The sequence below is a fragment of the Leucopleurus acutus genome, assembly GCF_964270905.1.
Source record: "Leucopleurus acutus genome assembly, chromosome: 18".
Lineage (NCBI taxonomy): Eukaryota > Metazoa > Chordata > Mammalia > Artiodactyla > Delphinidae > Leucopleurus > Leucopleurus acutus.
This window is the reverse complement of record NC_139160.1, coordinates 4,355,952-4,377,778: the sequence shown is the minus strand read 5'-3', so window position 1 is coordinate 4,377,778 and position 21,827 is coordinate 4,355,952. Positions and strand designations below refer to the sequence as shown.

The following is a 21,827-nucleotide window of genomic DNA, read 5'->3' as shown; positions in this document are numbered from 1 at the left end:
ACAAGAATAAAGTGTTGCAATTACAGCATTCCGTTTTGCAAACTGCAACTTATTCGAAAAGCTTAATTGTACTCACTCTTCCAGTGGCAAGTCCAATAATAGCTACACTAAAATAATTCTGAATTGAATTAAAGACCACACAGAGGTAAGCACCATTTATTCATTCTTTACTGACAAAGGATCCATTTACAGATTTATTGGCACCACCACGAGCTTACGTCCAAGTGTGTCAGGTCGCGAAGTGCGCCTCCCAACTGCCAAAGCATCAAAATTATGTGTGGATTTTCTGTTGTATTTAGGATTTTCGGGGAACAATCAGTGTGTCTGTGAGAGTCCTTCCTGCGGAACAAGGCACCAGTCATAATGAGGTCCTTCAGAAATTTTAATCCGTACACCTAGCACCTTGATCTTGGGTTCGTCATGATTTTGGCTTTCCATTTTCCACTAAAAGGAACGAGGCTCCTTGAAAAAATGACTGATTCTAGGGATGAGGGTGAAAAAGTACAAGATGTGCTTAGAATATCTTGGTGTGCTTTTCAAAATAAGCAAAGAAGTATTCAGAGGGTGGTGGGGACATGTCGAAAGGACACAGGAGCCAGCATGAAAGGGTCCCACTGGCCAAGTCTGGGAAAATGTGAGTACTAAGACAAATAATAAAGATGACGGCTTATAATCCACGGAATAAGAGTCCATGAGTCCAGACTGCTGTAAATAAACGAACGAATGAATAACAGGCAAAGAAGTGAAAGCACTTACATCAGAACTCCAACTAATAAACGCAGAAGAAATTAGGGAGTGACAAAAATCACCATTCTGTGACCCCCCAATAATAAGTGCTTTGGCCAAGGACCATCCGTGGATGCTAAGACTACTGGGTAGAACTGGGACAGAACATGGTCTCAGAGTGTCTGGGAACAGGACAGAACATAGTCTCAAAGTGCCTCCCCACAAGACACTTACTAATTACATAGGGGATAAAACTTTACGGTACAGAAACCCACAGACAAAATGTTAACCAAGCAATCAGAGTTCACAGGGGCAGTTACGGGACAAGCCAGTAACGTGAGCTTCCAGATAGAATGCCCTGAGTAGGAGGTGTCAACCCTCTGTGACAGTCCTGAGAACATCTTAAATCTAGTCATGAGGGAGCATCAGAAGACAGACCAAGGAATGGCCCATAAAACCATGGCTGGTTCCCCTTAAAATGTCAAGATGTCGAGTCATAAAAGTCAAGACAGACTGAGGAACTGCTCCAGATTAAAGGAGAAAGAGAGAAATAGATATGTTTGTATATATAAGAACTATATATGTATGTGTATGCATGTATGTACGCACAGAGACACAGGAGGGGACAGAGGAGAAAGCAGGGCAGGAGGAAAAGAGAGGAATTTCTGAGAAAAAGAAAAGACGAGGTAAAATAATATGTGGGTGAAAGTCTGAGAATTCTTCATACGCTTTTTGACCTTTTTGTAAGTCTGAAATCATTTCAAAATTAAAAATTAAAAAATAGGGCTTCCCTGGTGGCGCAGTGGTTGAGAGTCCGCCTGCCGATGCAGGGGATGCGGGTTCATGCCCCGGTCCAGGAGGATCCCACATACCGCGGAGCGGCTGGGCCCGTGAGCCATGGCCGCTGAGCCTGCGCGTCCGGAGCCTGTGCTCCGCGACGGGAGAGGCCACAACAGTGAGAGGCCCACGTACCACAAAAACAAAAACAAAAAATAAATTTATTACTGTGTCTGTAATAAAGTCCAACTGCTTCTGAATTCCATGAAATAATGCCATAATTATTGGGCCCTACGTTATTTTTTTTTCCTTTTTAAAGTTTCACTTTTTTCCTACTATGAAAGTAATCCATGCTTACAAGAAATGTAGAAAATATGGAAACGCAAACAATAGGAAAAACGGCCCAAAGTCCAATCTAAGACAGCAACTTCTAACACTCATTTCTTTTGTCTTTGTTGTATTTATAAGTATGTATAAAAGTTAAAAAAACAAACAAACAAACAAAACAGGGCTTCCCTGGTGGCACAGTGGTTGACAGTCTACCTGCCGATGCAGGGGACACGGGTTCGTGCCCCGGTCCGGGAAGATCCCACATGCCGCGGAGCGGCTGGGCCCGTGAGCCATGGCTGCTGAGCCTGCGCGTCCGGAGCCTGTGCTCCGCAACGGGAGAGGCCACAATGATGAGAGGCCCGCGTACCAAAAACAAAAACAAAAACATAGCATACAGCCTGATTCTTTGAAATGTCTTTGTGGGTATATAAAAGCAACACAAGCTCATGGAAGAAAATTTGCAAAACTCAGAGAACAATAAAAAGTAAAAAATGTCACGCATAGTTAACCACAGTGAACTGTTTTGTACACTTGTTTACAACACCCTTTCTAAGCATTTTATAAGAACTAAGACAACAGATGCTGATTGTTATGCATTTTCAGCTTATTCAGCAAATATGTATCAAACACCCACTGTGTACCAGGCACTATGCTAGTCACTTGAAGAAATACAGCAACGAACACAGCTTTTATTATATGCAGACAGTACCACACAGACCATAAATAAACACACAATCCACCACATGACAAGTGGTATGAAGAAAACAAAACTGCAAGAGAACATGGTAGGAAGTGGGTGACACTCAGGTGGTCACAAAAGGCCTCTCTGAGGAGGTGACGTTAGGGCGGACGGTGGATGGAGATGAGGGGGCACCTTCCAGGCAGAGACAGGCTGCAGGTGAGGACAGCATTCAGGGAGGAGGGCGAGTGGCGGAGGAGGATGGAGAAAGGGATGTCCTTCCCTTGCGGTGGGGGGACCAGAGTGGGGCGGGCAGGTCCCACAGGGCCCCCGTACAGCAGGGCTGGGGCAGCTGGGACCAGAACTGCGGCAACAGAGGTGGGAGCAGGTGTGCAGATTCAGTACACATTGTGAAGATGCAGGAAGAGAGAAGGGAAAGACCACGGCAGCTGGAAGAGCAGAGCCCCCACCTGCTAAGATATATGGGGGGGAAGAGAGAAGAAAATCATTGTTTCGGTTTGATCACGTTGCACGTGAGATGCTTCCGGAAGCAGCTGTACACACAAGTTTGAGGTCTGGGGAGAGGTCGTACGTTTGGAAGCCGTCAGCGTGAAGGTGGTATTCGGGCCACGGCGGGTGAGGTGGCCTGGGAACCGGGAGCGGGGGAGGGCTTGTGGCCACACCCTGGGGCCCCACGACGCAGAAGAGCTCGTGAGGCGAGAGACACCCTGAGGGTGCTGGCCCGAGGCAGGTAAGGAAGCCCTCCAGGACGGGGAGGGAGTTATCAGGGGTCGAACGGTGCTCAGGCATCAGGCCACACGCCTGAGACTGAGCACGGGACTTAGCAACGTGGGTGTCACTGTGGGTGACCCTGACAAGCACAGTCTCAGGAAAAGATGCGACAGAACTTCAGTGGGGACAAGAGACAAGCGAGGGGAGGGTAAAGGCAGGAGTGGTTCTTTCAAGGAAGCTTGCTGTGAAGGGAGTAAGAAATGGGGCGACGGGGAGAAGATGACCTGAGCGTGATTTCTCAGTGTGTTAACATTCGGTAGGAATCATGCGGACGGGGGTGGGGTGGAGGCCACGGGAAAGACGGAGCTTAACCCAGTCCTGGAGTGAGTCCTGGGGTCAGCACTGTAGAGCAGGGGGGGCAGGGCGCCGGTGCACAGGCAGAGCGGAGGGCTCATCTGGCAGGAGGGGGGTGTGTGGTTCTCCCCTGAATGCTCTTATTTTCCCAGGGAAATAAGCAAACCACCAGCTCAGAGTTTGGGGTGGAAAGAGAAGATGTGACACAGGCACCTCCGGGCGGGGAAAACTAATGAGCGAAGGAATTTCAGCAGGACTGCCAGGCAACCGAGTGCTCACCTGAGGAACATTCGTGATCTTACATCTCTCTTCTTTCCTGATACAAGCATTTAAAGGTACAAATTTCCCCCTAAGCACCTCTTTACGTTAATCCCACAAATACACTGGGGATTCTGTGTGTTCATTACCCACACAGTTAGAGACAGTTTGCAATTTCCTTTTTGATTTCTTCTTTGACCCAAGGAGTGATTTAGAAGCTATTGCTTGGTTTTCCAATATGTGAGAAGTATCTAAAAAGGTTATTGTAATTATTTCCTCATTAACACCACACTCTTTATGGTATCAGTCCTTTCAAATGTACTATTCTCTGGCTAAGCATATGTCCCACCTCGAGGAACATTCCATGTGGACGGAACGTTAGAAGAATGTGTATTCTACAGGTGGGCGTTTAGTGTTCTGTAAAGCTCCATTAGGTCAGATTGGGGGGGAGTGTTGTACAAAACTTCTGTATCCTGGTGAGTCGTGATTCTCAGAATCTGTCTGTCTTTCCAAATTTGGGGGCAGCGGTTTGTCCTGTGACCTCAGTTCTCTGAAGGATCTAAGAGAAGCTGGTGGATTTCAGTTTGTTGAGCCCTTTTCCTGTTATGCAGGCGGCAGTGGCTTCTAAGTTCCTGAAACGCCGGGCTGGAGTCATCTGTGGATCCTGTTTCTACTAACCTCTCTTTCTCTTAATTATGAGTCATGCTTTTCTCCTTTCCCATGTGTCTCCTATTTTAATTTTTTGCTGGACAACGTGTGTAAAAGACTAGTCAAGAATGAAGTAGACAGGGCTTCCCTGGTGGCGCAGTGGTTGAGAGTCCGCCTGCTAATGCAGGGGACACGGGTTCGAGCCCTGGTCTGGGAGGATCCAATATGCCGCAGAGCAACTGGGCCCGTGAGCCACAACTACTGAGCCTGCGCGTCTGGAGCCTGTGCTCCGCAACAAGAGAGGCCGCGAGAGTCAGAGGCCCGCGCACCGCGATGAAGAGTGGTCCCCGCTTGCCACAACTAGAGAAAGCCCTCGCACAGAAACGAAGACCCAACACAGCAAAAATAAATAAATAAATTACTGAACTCCTACCCCCAACATCTTCTTTAAAAAAAAAAAAAAAGAATGAAGTAGACAACGTTTACTCCTATGAAAGGTGCTACGTCAAGGAGGAACACGATGCTGGTAATCACAATCGTGCACCTGAGAGAGGAGTGATCATGGTTAGGACAACTTTAGAAAACAACATGAAAATCCTTGAAAATCTTCCCGCAAAGTTTTTAGATGATAATAACAGTGTAAATCACAACCATCAGAAAGACACCTGTAAGTCACTGAAGACACGTTACCATAAGCCTATGAACTCATGAAATGGAAAGAATACCGATGACAAAAGCAGAGAGGTTTGATGGCAGACTTGACTGAACATTCGGACGCGGCTAGCTCTCCACCTGTGCTCTGGACAATGAGTCTACACTTAAATCCTGCCGTGTCGCAACCTGTCCAGGGCGAGAAGTGAGAAACGGCCCCCTCGTCGTTTCTTCTGTGAAGGAAGTGTTTCCGATGTTCCAGGTGGGGCGGTAAGTGCTTGGATTCCCAACAGTCCTGCCTTTGTGGGGGACTCTCATTATACTCACCTCCAGTTCTACGGCTGACGGAGTTGTGCCTTATACTTTCCTAAGTACACATTTCTCTTACCTCTCTTCCCTGGCTTCCTATTTTTATCCACAAGTAATGCAAATACTTATCTCAGATTGAAGCAGTAAACTTTAAAAAATTCGTGCTGTTCCTTCCAGTCAGCTCTGTCCACTACATTCATACGTTTTCTCTTAAAGTACCTCAACCCAGCCTTAACCTGCATGGAAATGAACTTACGATCTAGTTCTTGCATATACTGTGTTTACATCTTCCCTTTCACTTCAAAAATCCCATTTGGCTAAGACCATCCAAGAAATCTATTCAGTGCATGCCTTCAAAATACTTAAATCTCTATTCTGACTAGAACTGAACTTGGTATAATCAATTAATACAACCCTGAATTTCAGATCCAATTACATAAAGCAGATGTATTATACTGCAAGCCCTCAAGGAAGCATTTTTGTGACGATTTGGCATTTGGTTTGATACGAGACATAATACATACCATAAGGAGTAGCAATTAAAAAAAGTCACTAATTAAAATCTGAGAAGAAAACAGAATTTCTTTCTCATTTATACAAGTACTCAATATAGAAATTAATGGAAAATAGATTTTGTAATAACTTTTTTCAGAGACTCACGTTTAAAATTAATGGAGTCTCAAAATTTTAGACCATTTGTAAGAACGATCCTAGCTCTTTGTGAGGAAGTTTGATGACCTATAAGATGTAAGAAATCTTAAAAAAAAAAAAAAAAAAAAAGTGCCAAAAAAGACTAGTGCCTCCCTGACAAAGAAACATACAGTTATGTCCAACAGCAAGATAATGGTTAATGATACTGTATCAATATAACACAGTAACCTCTAGCTATTAAAAATGTGTCTTAGAAGACTCAACAAAGATGTTTACTATATACAAGTGAGTATAGGCTACAAAACCGTATGTGTGAGGTATCATTTTTATAATGATATATACAAAGCATTATCAATGATTTTCCAATTAATAAAAAAATTTGTAATTTTTTTCCTTTGTGTTGTCCTGTGCTAAGTTCTCTACATGATCTTATTAGTACCATCAAATATAACCAAAAACTTTGGGGCAGGGGAGGCACCTAAGGTCTAACTCCTTTCCTTGTGACATACTCTTAAGAAAGGAAAGGGAAGACAGCTATAATCACAAGAACGAAGTGAAAGAAGTGGAAACCAGCCTGGGACGTATTGAAGTGGATTTGCGTCATCCTTGGCACAAATGCCCTATTTCCTTTTTAAAGCAAATTATATTAAAATTACATTATAATATCAGTAGGAATTTGATTGCAAGACACTGTGATTTTTTTTTTTTTTGCGGTACGCAGGCCTCTCACTGCTGTAGGCTCTCCCGCTGCGGAGCACGGGCTCCGACGCGCAGGCTCAGCGGCCATGGCTCACGGGCCCAGCCGCTCCGCGGCATGTGGGATCTTCCCGGACCGGGGCGCGAACCCGCGTCCCCCGCATCGGCAGGCGGACTCTCAGCCACTGCGCCACCAGGGAAGCCCAAGACACTGTAATTTTAATTGAGCAACTAGCTGGTAAGAACAAGAGCACTCAGATAATTAATCAAGGAAGACGATGAAAGGCACTCCTGATTTAATGTTAACTGCTACACTAAGCTGTCATTATCTGAAGAAAAAAACATCAATATTCCATTACTGGAAAACCGAGTGACACACTAATTTTTTTTCAATGAAGTAGAGTTGATTTACAATATTATTTTAGCTTCAGGTATAGGGTATAGTGATTCAGTATTTTTACAGATTATATACTCCATTAAAAGTTATGACAAGATAATGGCTGTAATTCCCTGTGCTGTACAATATATCCTTGTTGCTTATCTATTTTATACCTAGCAGTATGTATCTCTTAATCCCATACTCCTATCTTGCCCCTCCCAGTGGTTACCCCACTGGTAACCACTAGCTTGTTTTCTATATCTGTGAGTCTCTGTTTTGCTAGATACATTCATTTATTTTTTCGATTCCACATATAAGTGATATACAGTATCTTTTTCTGACTGATTATTTCACTAAGTATAATGTTCTCTAGGTCCAACCATATTGCTGCAAATGGCCGAATTTCATTCTTTTTTATGGCTGAGTAATATTCCACTGTATATATGTACCACATCTTCTTTATCCATTCCTCTGTCAATGGACATTTAGGTTGCTTCCATGTCTTGGCTGTAGTGAATAGTGCTGCTATGAACACTGGGGTGCATGTATGTTTTCAAGTTAGTGTTTTCATTTTTTCTGGATATAAACCCAGGAGTAGAAGTGCTGGGTCATATGGTAATTCTATTTTTAGTTTTTTGAGGAACCTCCATACTGTTTTCCATAGTGAATTCACCAATTTATTGATACATTCCCACCAACAGTGTACATATCCTAACTGACATTTGTTATTTGCAGACTTTTTGATGATGGCCATTCTGATAAGTGTGAGGTGATATCTTGTTTTGATTTGCATTTCTCTAATAATTAGAAAAGCTGGATATATCACCCTCCCAGACTTCAGACTATACTACAAAGCTACAGTAATCAAAACTGCATGGTACCAGCACAAAAATAAACACACAGATCAATGGAACAGAATAAACAGCTCAGAAATAAACCTACACACTTATGGTCAGTTAATCTACAACAAAGGAGGCAAGAATATACAATGCAGAGAAGACAGTCTCTTCAACAAGTGGTGCTGGGAAAACTGGACAGCTGCATGTAAAAGAATGAGATTAGAACATTTCCTCACACCATATACAAAAATAAACTCAAAATGGATTAAAGACCTAATTGTAAGATGTGAAACCATAAAACTCCTAGAAGAGAACATAGGCAGAACACTCTTTGACATAAATCACAGCCATTTTTTTCATCTGTCTCCTAAGGCAAAAGAAACAAAAGCAAAAATAAACAAATGGGACCTAATTAAACTTAAAAGCTTTTGCACAGCAAAAGAAACCACTGACAAAATGAAGAGACAATCTATGGAGAGAAAATATTTACAAATGATATGACTGACAAGGGATTATTATCCAAAATATACAGACAGCTCACACACCTCAATATCAAAACAAACAACCAACCCAATCAAAAAATGGGCAGAAGACCTGAACAGACATTTTTCCATAAAAGACATACAGATGGCCAACAGGCCAAGTAACACACTATTAACCAAAACCACTTTAAAAAGTGGCTTTCCTTCTCCCTCCCACTCCTCTCCCCACACCGTCACTCATATTAGAAGTTAGTAACACTCAAAGGAAAAAAATCTGAAGACTACTAATTTTTTATTTTATTGGACAAAGCTTTGAAAGCTTTTGATACTTATTCTCTAATTATAAGGCTGTTCAAGTTACAAATTTCCTCTTCCTCATTTCTATGACTGTTCTTATACTCAATACCAATAAGCAATATTTTTTCATTGAAAAGAAACAATTCCCTGAAAAGCCTGGGAAATATCTAGTTCTGACAAAATTTTTGGCCCTTTAAAGTCAAGTGTCTAGTTTGGATGTAGTGGGAGCACTGTAACCGGTAAGAACCTAAAGATTTCCCCAAAGTTACGTAGAGTCACTGGGGCTTCAAAGGCCTATCTGGTACCAGGACCAGGTTCTCTTGTTTGATGTAAAGTTATTTAAACCCTCATGACCCTGAACTGTTCCCCCATAGATGTGATGAGAATCAGAACGATCTGGTGAATCGGGCCCTCAATTGCTAGTCTTCCTTTTTGGAAAAGACCAAAGAAACTCCTTCTGGCCCCTTGGTCTGTTCTTCCTTCCTTAGACCCACTAGAGAATTAGTTACTCTGGATTACGGCAGGAGGACAAGTCTGCTGCTCAGGCAGGTATGCCCGCTCTAGGATCAAGGCAAATCCCTAAAGTTCCCCTTGGGATTCCCCCAAGATGGCCTTTGTAGACAAAGTCTAGCCTCCCTCTGTATCACTTATAGGAAGTTCAGATGACTGTACATCACCTGTCCTAATCTGGGAGTGGAGGCGCTGGGGCAGGGTGGGCAGGAGCCTACTGAATGACGGTCAGAAACTCAAAGGAATAAAAAAATAGACTCTGTTTTGACTTTACCTTGAAAATTCATCCTCAGTAATAGACGAATTTTAATATGACAGACTCATACTTTCCTGAAACTTCACTTTAAAAATAACTGATGAATGATTAGAAAATTAGAAAACAACACAAAAACTCTACTCAGTGCTCTGTGGTGACCTAAGTGGGAAGGAAATCCAAAAGGAGGGGATATATGTGTATGTATGGCTGATTCACTTTGCTGTACAGCAGAAAGTAACACAGCATTGTAAAGCAACTATACTCCAATAAAAATTTAAAAAAAGAAATCTATTTATGCCCAGGAAAGAAACAACAACATTGTTTTACTGATTTATAAACATTCTTTTAAATTCTTATTTTCCTTAACAATTTTAGATCATAAAAATTTTTTTGCATATACCTTTTCTCATCTCCTATATTTCCACTCAGTGGGAAGAGAAACCTACAAAAACTAAAGATTCACCCAAAATGTAGACGTCACTCATCATGTGCGAGCGTTTATGGCAGGTCATAATTGCATATGTTGCCTACTGTATGACCACATTGACGTCAATTATATATGCTTTTGTAACTTCTAAGTAGGGACCCAGTTGACTTTATTTGCTGTAGGCTGCACCTAGAGGAGCACCGAGTGAATAAACAGGAATAAATAAATCACTGGTTATCAGTAACTTGTTGCTCCACCACCAATTAACAACCATCCTTGTTTCCTGAAGTTGCACCCTTGGCTCTCGCGCCCCCGTCCTCCCTGGGCGGCGAGCACGGGGCACCTGCACACCTGTGAGGGTCTGCCGTGAACTGGCCACACGGCTCCTTGACTGGGTGCGGGGCCATCAGTGCAACCCTCCTGCCTCGCCGGCCGGGGCCTTGCTCGTGCCCAGCGCCCGTTTCTCTCCCCGCGCCCTCCTGCCTTTCTTCGCCCGCTGGCTTCCTCTAGCTCCTTGCGGCCTCCCTCCACCCCCCGCAATAACCACGCAGGCCTGCGATGGCCACCGGGACCTCTCGGTCCTGGGCCACACCCCAGCGGTAGATCCCACGATAAACGAGCACACGCGCTGCGTCTTAGTTCAAACTTCCCGACAGAACACGACTGGCCCAGACAGGCTTTTCGATCCAGACACGCAGCATCTGACTTCGTAGGTCACCCCGATCACGATCCCTGCAGTGATTGCTAGCATCTTCTGTTCAAGCTCCCCCAGTGATTCTAGCAGAGAATCAGGGCTGAAGCAGGCTGACTGGGGTTGGACTGTGCTTGAGGCCAGGACCCATGCCTGGTCCACTCACGAGGCTAGAGCAGGATGTGTGTACAAAGCGTCACCACGGCTCCAGTGGTGCACTGTTTCCTGCTGCTGCTGTAACGAATTTTCACAACTTCAGTGGATTAAAACAACACAAAATTACCATCTTACAGCTCTGGAGATCAGACGTGTGAAATGTTACCACGGGGCTGAAATCCAGGCGCTGGCAGAGCTCTGATCCCTTGGAGGCCCCAGGGGAAGGTCCAGTTCCCAGCCTTTTGCAATGTACAGAGGCCACCTGCACTCCTTGGCTTGTGGCCTCTTTTCCTGTCTTCGGACCAGCAACGGTTGATGGATCCTTCTCACATCCTATCACTCTGACACTCCTTCCTCCCACTTAAAGGACTCCCGGGATTACATGGGGCCACCAGACAGCCCAGGATAACCTCCTTCTCGTGAGGTGAGCTGACGAGCAGCCTTAATCCTCCCCTTGCCCCGTCACACAGCACATGTGCGGGTTCCCAGGGTGAGGATGCAGACATCCTCAGAGGGGCTGTGATCATTCTGCCTACACACGGACCCTACAGAACAAAACGTACCCTGCGGGTAGTTTCACTTAGAAGAGACCGTGGCCAAGCAGGCACCTCTGATGTAACCCTGCGCACGAGGCATGGTGTGATTATTAAAACCTTAACAGTTCATGTTGGTTTTCATCACTTAGACCTTATGCCAATAGACGTTTCAGCCATAAGAAAACAAGAGACTGAAAAAACATTCTCATGGAGATATATGAATGCACACAGAAATACTTTCACCCTTCAGTAATTTACAAGGTGTCCTCCTGTAATTATACAAATTTTACCAACCACCACGACCAAAAATCAATTATAATTAGTTCAGATTCCAGAAGAAATCTATTTTGAAGCACATTTTAAGCAATTTCCAAATTACTTTTGTTTAGCCAATGATTATAGACATAATATATCAAAAATATACCAATAATGATGCGCTACAATTCTTCTAAAGAAAAAAAAATACTCATCCATAGTGTTTCTTCTCCAAAACAAATAAAAGCACTTGAGTTGTTTTTAAAACCACTCTCCCCGCCTTGACGCGGCCAGGATGTGAAATTTCATGGAGGATTTTCTCATTATTAACAGAGGTTCTGAAAATTTAACTGTGAAAACCTGTCATCCAAAATGCAGTGTGAACCATCTAAACTGAAAAGGAGTGGGACGAAGTGAGAAAATAAGATCACGACGTAAATGTAAAAGTTAGGGAGAAAGACTGCAACTTCAAAAAGCTCTGAAGGAAAAGCATTTTCATGCATATGTGAGCCTTAAGAAATGGAATATTTCTTGGGTATTTCATATTCATGTTCAAAATTAGAGTAACAGGAAGTCCTCTCTTCCTTACGCTTGTGTTTGCTTATATTTCTATAATCTGTGTATGTAATGTGTACATGGCACTGCGTACGTGTAACCATCAACTCATCTGCTGACCTCAATTTGGAAGTCAATACCTGCATTTTAACCTTCAGTAGGTTAAAATCAGCAAGTCTCACTAGCTTGGGGCTTGATTCTTTGATTCATTTGGAATATTATTCAATCACCAAACATGTATTGAGCCTCTATTCTAACGCCGGGCATATCACAGGTGCGACCTAGTTTTCAATTCGTTACACTGAAAAATAATTAGTCCTGTCCAAGTTTAATGCATAATTCACATTTTTGAAAATGCCAATTATTTTATCCTCATTTTTAATAAGCTTTTAAAAATGAACACTACTTTAAATCTACACGTTTGGTGGTACCTAGTGACTTGTGAACTGGTCAATGCTAACTTTGTCACACGAAGCTGGTATCACCAGACCAGGGAGGGGGCCACAGCTGATTGCACGCTGGGAAATTCAAGAGGGAGGGTGGGAGGGAGGGAGGCTCTCTCCTTCAAAGCTGCAGGCCTCTTCTCTGGACAATCACATAACTACTGAATTGAAATCAATTTGCTAATTTGTTGAACTATGTCACTGGTAATCAGAAGAAAGGAGTCCCGAGGCAGGACACTCACTCAGACTGCTCAGCTGACGTATGATGGCAGCCAGGGTGCTGTTGGTCACACACTCGAGTTCACTGGGGATGCCCTCGGGCAGGGCTCCCCGGCACAGGTGCCGGGGTTCGATGTTCCTCTTCACTAAAGGCATGGCTCACAATCTGAAAATTAAAAAGACAGTTTTAAAAGCTCATATTCACGTTTTAACAAGCCTAGAGTTTCAACTCCCTGGAAAACTGACTCTTCTCCAGGAATCTGCATTATCCTATCATTTCTATGTGAGAGAATCGGCTCAATATGCAACAGATGTTGAATTCCTTACGTGAATGCCACAGACTTCAGAGATATATGGACAGCACAATCCCACTTTTATAGAAAAGGGATGTACGCAAGATTTCCAGTGAAGTGTTAGCGACTGAATACGTGCATTTTTACCCTTCCCCCACTCCGCCAAAATGACAAGAGAGAGGAAAGGCACAAGCCCACACGTACTAAGAGAGGAAAGGACACAACAGCCCAAAACCACAGGCAGCGCTTACAGACTAGGACACAGGAAAGGCCGAACCTGGGCTGCCAAGGAGGGAGCAGGACGGAGCCCACCTACCTGGGCGGAGGGTCACCAGACACTCAGGAAAGCCTTCCCCGTTATCCTGGGAATTCAATCCACTTCTCTCCTCAAAAAGTACGTTATACATCCAATGACACCTCAACGTTTTGTTTAAGGCGGTATATAGAACTTCAAGCCTACCACCTATACAGCAAATCTACTGCCCCCTACAGCAGGAGAACACTCAGTGACTGGGACACACTGTCACCCTGACAGGGCGCCCACAAGGCCCAATTCACAGGGGCAGCACCAGAAAAGCCAAGGAGCCTGGTGGCGTCTGAGCAACTCTCGTTACATGAGACAAGTAATACCTTGTTCAAGTCACTGTTGCTGGGTGTTCTGTTACTGAATTAAATTTATTCCCAACTGGTACAACGGCTCACCTCAAGAAGCCGGAACTAGCGAGGCACATGGTAAATCTTTCTTTCCTTCCTCCCTTCTCCATTACCTCTGTTCACGCATCCCATAGACACCTGCTGAGCACTGACCCGACGCCGGGCAGTGTGCAAGGTGACGAGGACCCCGTGGTGAGTGAAACAGACAAGGCTCCTCCCCGCCCCCCCGGGGAAGTGAGACATCGGTCCAACCGCCCAGGTCAGTGGACTCAGGTTATGAAACCCCCTGGGGGACCCTGGGCAGCCTCTCTGTGGACGTGACTGCTGAGCTGAAATCAGAAGGGTGGACAGGGACTTTCTTACAGGGCTCTAGCAGAGGGCGAAAGGCGGGGGCAGCTGTAGAGGAAAAGTTCTGCTCAACTGGCCAGTGTTTTTATCGACTATTTCCGCCTCTTGTCCATTAAGGGGCTGGTTGAGCACACCGACCACATCTTCCAACCCAAATACTACTTCATCCACCGACCTAGGTGCACAGCCTGTGGTACATCACTTCACCCCTCCATGCCTTCCTTTCCTCCCCACAAAACGGGGATCACAACGGGACCTACCTCACGGAGTGAGGACTTAATGCGTTATTACATAATAAACCACTTAGAACAGGGCCTGGCATATAGGGACACTCAAACAATGTGACTAATTATATTAATTTTATTATACCTCATATGTTGTTATGATGTTAATTCTGACTCTGATTATAACAATAAAAAAGGAACAGTTCACTGGTTGAAAATAAGGCTGAACCACAGAAGACAGATAACAATATCTACATTAAAATTATGTCTAAGAACATATATACACTATTATGTATAAAACAGGTAACTAATAAGAACCTGCTGTATAGCACAGGGGACTCTACTTCACTTTGCTGTCCAACAGAAACTAACACAACACTGTAAAACAACTATGCCTCAACTTAAAAAAAAGGAAGGTAGAACTGCACGTAACCTCAATAGCCGTGGACCCATCAAACACTGAGCACCGACTGTGTACCGGCCCGATGCTGACGTCTAACACCTTCATAAATTCAAGTGCGAGACTGAGAGGTACCAAAGGAGAAGGGACTGGAATTATCTAGAAACTGGAAGAAGTGAGAGGAAGCCCCCGACCCTTTCAACTGAAAACCTGTGGGCCTCCTTCCGTGCAGACACTGCGGTGTCCACTGGGCAGGGTGGGTTTAACAGGCCTCATGATGCTCTCACTGGCCTTCCAAGGCCATCCCATTCCCCACTCCCATCCAGAGCATCAGACTGGGATGTCCCAAAGCCACATCACTGATGGGAGAATATCTGAGTCCTATTCGGGGGACTAGTTTGGGGAAGTCGGGCACCCAAAGGAACTGTTAGAGTCTGGTTCATCTCAGTGATGTTAGCCATACTTCTACATCCGTTCCTAAAATTGTTTTTCTTAATGTACACATATGCTGACATTAGGAAGACATGGGCACTGTCTCCCACCCCGTCCTTAAACATCTCATGATTATTAAGAATAAGAAAGGGACCAGGTGGTGACGAGAGAATCTTTATACGCATAAAAATAAACTAAAAATTTCCCAGGGTGCCAGAAAAAAGAAATGATGTCAAAGAAGAGGTACACATCCAAGGAAAGCGTGTTAAACTAGGAAAATTCTAGATACACTAGTCTCTAGTCAAACGTGTAGCTATGATATATGCCATTTCTTCCTGGGAGAATCAATTAGAGCAAGAGGCTGGTAACTAGTCATAATAAACTAGAAAATCTCATAAGGAAAAAAAGAAAAATCATTAACAAACTTAATAAAAGCATAAAGTATAGGAAAGAAAAATACTGAGAACCAATCAGCAGAGACCGGAGAACTAGAAGGAAATTAGGCAACAGCAACTACCATGTAGATAAAGAGGCGGCGAGCACTGCGGGGGCGGGGCGGGGGGCGCAGCTTCTACAGACGCAGGTGAGCAAGGGATGCGGACGGGACCGCAAGGCTCTGAACCCACTGCTCAGGACGCTGCTCAGTGAGAACGGCCCACACGTGAACTGGCTCTCGAGTAAGTTCTCACAAGAGGGTTGTACAAGGGCTTGGGGTAGACATGAGCTCGGAGCTGAGCGCCGACTGTGTATATAACGTTCTCTTCCACGTGCATTTGTATTTATTCAAGATGGAATGTCCCTCCTTCCCCATATTTTTCGACCTCTGACAGCCCCAAAACTTGCCAGTCTGACACCCCCCGGCCCACCACCCATATTTCTTTGGATCCGCCGTCGTTCAGATACACAAAATCCTAACTACACACGCACCCCGCAGACGTCCCCCCTGCACGTGCAAAGCAGGCCAAGCGGTCATCACCTCCCCCTCCTTCCCTGACTGGGTGGCTCTCCGATGTCAGATGTGCCGTCACGTCGTCGTCCTGGCGTATCTGGAGCTAACACCGCCGTTTCCCACAAGCCGTCCTGAAAACCACACCAGCCTTTTCGGAGCCTCCCCCTGCCCTGCCGCCCTGCCCCGCCCGCGCTGAAGTCCTTCACGTTTACGCCTGAGACACCCCCTCCGGCATCGCTGAGCTGCCTGGAGCCTCCGTGTGTCCCTGACAGACGTGCTGAAGACGCCCACCCGAACACTCGCCTGTGATGCTATCAGGGCACAAAGGAGAAGAGCTTAAGTCTCTGCAGGGGCATTAACCACATCTTGCCTTTTCTGGATTCTCATGCTTCGACACCTGAGCCCAGGCTCAGCCTGCAGGGGCTGCCCCTCCCGGGACTGGCCAAATCCTGAACTCGCCTTGCCATCCAGCCCACCAGTGCAGGGCCCTCGCCACCACCTCCACTGCTCCCAGCAGGCCACCTTCCGCCTGCCCTAATCACCTGGGCGCCAGACACCAGGGGTGACCTCACACCCCAGAGCCCCTGAGATTATTCAAATGAGCTCCTCCTAAACCCGCTCACCCTGCCTCACCCGTGCCTCTGAGAAAATCCACAATACAGGCTCCTTCCCCCAGATCCCCCCCCACTCCCTCTGCCTCCGACGGCCCTGGTGCTTCCCCGTGGGGCCCCCTCCCCTGGGAGCTGGGAGCGACTCACTCTCTTGTCAGTGGCAGTTGTCTCTGGATCCACTGGCTTCACTACACCTCGTGTTTCCTATTAACACACCATATTCTAAACAGTGAGAGGTCTGAGAAGGATTCAGAAGAGGCTGCGTTGTCAGACGCTCACGCAGCTCCCCGCTTACCATCTCCAGCACCCCGCAGAGCTGGTGTGCCTGCACTGGGCCAGCACAGACAGCGTCTCTCCCGCAGGGCAGACCGTAAACTGCCCAGATTTCGGGGCTGAGTCTACCGACTCTGTTCCCCACAAAGCCCTTCACAGCCCACACCATGGCTCGAGCACCCCAATGATGCCTGCTGACCTCGTGCCCATATACATACACACACATACGTCTATCTGCCCCTCCCTGGGCACCTGGCCTGTTGTTCAGTAGTTCAGCTCTAATTAATCCCAGCCTTCACTTCTCACTGTCATTATCCCTAGATGTGGGGTTCCCGCACCTGTCTAAATACACAAGACAACAGAGAGAGAGGACATGCTGCCGTCTGTATAATTTTAGAAGAAGGGTTGCATTTCACAGATCCTTTTGAAAGTTCTAATCACCCAGCAATGACTTTTATGGCTTTCCTGTCAGTGTGAAGTACTCTAACAGATGTATTTTTTCCCAGACAGCCTTTATCTGACATGAATCCAGTTTTGAATAAATGGAAGCGCAAGGAAGAGGTAAAGGAGAAAATGTTGAGTCAATCGATTCTCTTGAAAACGCTTTGCAGTTACAGAAGCAGACATGGAATGAGCGAATCCAGCCAGTCACCAGCAAACAACTTCCATGTGCTTCACCAGCCCATCCCTGGAACATCCCAACCATGCTTCAAAGCCACACTGCGTGCTAAGAAAAAAATCTAACGCGGCTAATCAAATGCTCAAGGACTATCTGAGGTAGCATGAGGTTTACTGCTAAGCCTGCAGTTTGTCCAGCTTTTCTGGGAAATGTCTCAGTCTACAGACACAACCTGGTTCACGCAACTGTGAACTAGATTCCAAGGCACGACCGAAACCAGGCCAGGGTCCCTCCCCAGGAACCTGGAAGTGGGACCACGATGTCCAGATTAGTTGCTGCTCTTTGGAGCAGCAGAGATGGAGAACTCTTCACCACTTGAGAGGGAGGCTGACGGTCAGTCTGCAGCAAGAAATGAGAACGGGACAGCTGAGGGGAACCAGCAAAGACCAGACAGCGACGGGGCTCCCAGTGGCTCTGCCCAGGCTCCTGCAGACCTCAGCCAACCAGGACGGAACCTTCTCCTACACCCCCACCCCGGGGTCGGACGTGCATCACGCAGGATGCCTCTTCCAGCCTCCTCTCCTCTTTTCACACAGGCACATCCCCCGTCAAACTTTTGCAGGTGGGATCCCATAAGGACACAGAATAAATAATATAAGCGGACATGAGACTCTGATTTTTGTGTCACCTTTTCAAAATAACCCCGAGTCAGTGTGTACTAATTACACCTTCCGCGGCTTCCTTACAGGCCGTGTGGAGGCTCGCGTGGAAACGTGTGCTGGGCAACAACATGTAAGATACTAATGATCCTATTACTTTAATATCACGTTCATTACTGAAATAAGATACTTAATATTTCCCATCTAATTTTGCTTATTGTACAATTAACCTAAACCTGAATTTTTCCTGTAATTTTACTCATTATGCAACGAAATGTCTGCAAACTGGCATTTAACTTCTCCAAGTAGTACTCTTGTGATTAAAGTCAAAGGATTAAAGAATTTCAGAACCGTATCAATGTGTTTTCTACTTTCAAACTTTCCTATCTTCCAATAACTTATTTCACCTCTTTTTAGAATTCCATAAACTGAAACTCTTCCGTTTTCCTACAGCATCATTAATTGGAATGCTTTTTTTTCTTAAAAAAAATTATAGAAGCAATTCCACAGATGTTTAAAATAGTAAGAAGTTCTCAGAATGTCCCTTTCCACAGCCATTCCTGTCCATGTGAACCATCTGGAAGATCTCTTTCGGGCGAGCAGCCGACTTAGTAATACAAACACAATGAGTGGGTTTTTCCAGATATCCTACTGCTGGTGGTTTTCAGTTGAATTTCATTGTGTTCAGAGGACGTGCTTTGTCTGACTTTAACTCCCTTAAATTTGCTGAGATTTGTTTTATGGCCCAGAAACCCACGATTGTGATCATTCCCCAGTTTGTATTACGATTGTAGAAAGGGTTGATTGGATGCAGAGTGTAACTTATAGAAAGTGCACTAAGTCCTTATTACATATTTAAAACTATGTTACTGATGGCCCTGTTTGAGTGTATAAAACTGACAAAACTGTGATGGATTTCTGTCTCCACCCTGCAGCCATAAAGACTTCCTGAGGCTGGAGAACACGCACAGCTCGGAGAACCTGACGGTGCTAATGATGCTTTCTTTTCTGCTCCCGACGTGCTGGTAACCTCTGCTCCGACTGCCACACGCCTGGCAGTTACAGCGCAGCACGTAGCAGAGGAAATCACACGCCCAGGCTCTCCTGCACACAGCAGACTACACGTGTGCCTACTGCACATGTCTGGATTTTTAATCACATGGACTTGTATGTAGGAGTTGTGTCCTCAGAAAAAATGTGATCCCAGCACATGTGGCCCCATCCCTGCACCCACACAGAGCCGGTCCTCTGATTCCCACCATATTTCCCGCTGTGCCCCTTTTACTGTGAGGGGCAAGGACCGTGTCCGCTCCTCCCTGGCTTTACGGGACCCCGCCTGCCTGCTGACATTCCCCGGAAGGTACCCCCAACGCCGTCACATTCCTGCAGCCAGAGGAAGAGCCTGGGCCTCCTCAGCGCCCACCCTGTTCTGTGATCTTCTAGAGCGATACTGCCTCACCTCTTTTACGTAAGCTTCAGGGGCAAGTCGTGATGAAGTCGGGGGGCGAAGTGGGGGAAAGACTGCATAAGTGTAACAGTTGTGTTTCACTGGGATAAATGTCTAGGCCTTGTTACTAGAACATGGTCTGTAGGCTCCTGCATGATGAGGGACAGAAAGGCGCAGAGGAACCGGAGGACCTGGGTTCCAGGCCCAGTTCTGCCACCAGCACTGCGTGACCCTGCGCAGGTTTCTTAACCAAGGTGGGCCTCGGTTTCCTCCTCCGAAAAAACAGATTTGCTCTCACAGGGCCCCCGAGTTCTGGCGTGCTTTCTTTCCTTCCAGTTAGATATTCAGCTGGCTTCCAGAAATAGCCATACTGGATTCAAACTGTGCTCCAAACACCTCGTGCATTTCTATTATACTTTAGCCAATGGAAATACAAAGAATAAACATCAAAAATAAGACAAAATCCCTCTCCTCGAGGAAGTAATGGTTCAGTGAGAGAGGAGGCGTATCAATAAAGTTACAATCCAGGGTGACAAGCACTAGTTTAAGGTATTTCTCATACCTGGGAAATTAAAACACAGCTGGAGGGCTTCCCTGGTGGTGCAGTGGTTGAGAGTCCGCCTGCCGATGCAGGGGACACAGGTTCGTGCCCCGGTCCGGGAAGATCCCACATGCCACGGAGCGGCTGGGCCCGTGAGCCATGGTCGCTGAGCCTGTGCGTCCGGAGCCTGTGCTCCGCAACAGGAGAGGCCACAACAGCGAGAGGCCCGCGTACCGCAAAAAAAAAAAAACAAAAAAAAAAACCACACAACTGGAAAGACTTCACTGGGGGTTGGGGAGGTCACACCGCTTCACCGACCCTCCAGCGCACGCTCGGCACACGGAGGCTACTCAGGAAACATCAGGTGGTGGAGGAATGCAGTTCGTTTCCAAGGGTTGGAAAGTATCATCTCGTTTTTGCTCAACAGCCTCAACAAGTAAATAATAAGTACCCCAGGGGAAAAAAGCAGATGTATGTCTATGGAACAACATAGTGATATGAAACCCCTGTCAAGTGCTTATTTTTGGAGGACGCTCAGAGATAAGAAATGGTCGCTTGTCTTTTATGGGCTACAAAACATCACCTGGACATTTTTTCAGGTGGACGCTAACATCTGGTTCTAACTGAAAAGGCAGAGAGTAGAGGTCGAGGCTGAGATTCCTCTGCACCAGCGTGTTCACCACTGGCTCCTGTCTTGTCGTTTGTCTGCTGTAGAAAGAAACCTCAAGGCCAGAAAAAGTGAAGAAAATAACCTACCACGAGTGGGATATGGAGAAGCAAGTGGTGAAGAGCATCCAGTAAGTGAAGAACAATCCGTGGTCTCTGCCCCGCCCTCCTCTCCTGGGCATCACGGGGGTGGCCACGGGGCTCAAGAAAGCTTCTCTTCTAGAACCTTCCACCAGTTATCTGGGTATCTATATTGAAATTGACTTTTAAGCTCTGTTATATCCTTCTTTAGTTTGGACTGGTTTTTTTTTTTTCAATTTAAAGTGATGAAATAAAATTATTTTTAAGGCAGAACAAGAAAATGTTTAAACATAAAATTTTCTCTGCCATTTGAGCCACTATCCTCCCCCCCTCTTTAGTGTGCACTTTGCATCTGTATCACACATTATATTAACTGGATCCCCTTAAAGACACAGGAATGCCTGTTCACCCAAAAAAAGCAACTTCCTACTGGTGCCAGTGATGCAATGACTTAGGAATAACACTCCTTTCTCAATCCTGCAAGAGGTCACCGTGATCCACTACTCGCCTTGTTGGGCTCACAAACTGTCAATATGTTCCTCTGATGTATGACTCTTTGTCTCAAAAACTTATATAACGTGTGCTTTGACCTCCGATGAGCAGAATCTTCAGAGATTTCTAAAAGACTGCCTCCTGGGTTATAATCTTCAGGATGGCCTGAATAAAATTTGTTCTTGCTTTCTTAGATTGCCTATTGATTAATTTTTCATCAACAAATTATTAAATTCCTTTTAGATGTAAACCGCTTTAAAAATATATTCGTATTTTATTTCT

The 21,827-nt window shown here is 45.6% G+C and overlaps 1 protein-coding gene across 1 annotated transcript in view; it reads right to left on the bottom strand.

Annotated features, from left to right (window-relative positions):
• WASF3 (WASP family member 3) overlaps positions 1 to 21,827 on the bottom strand; it is a gene marked incomplete at its 3' end in the record, with an annotated part of 54,736 nt that overhangs the window by 23,448 nt on the left and 9,461 nt on the right. The window contains exon 2 of the mRNA XM_082859357.1: positions 12,880 to 13,022. Coding sequence (XP_082715483.1) covers positions 12,880 to 13,012 — 133 coding nt within the window. The 5' untranslated portion in view covers positions 13,013 to 13,022. The remainder of the gene's footprint in view (positions 1 to 12,879; positions 13,023 to 21,827) is intronic.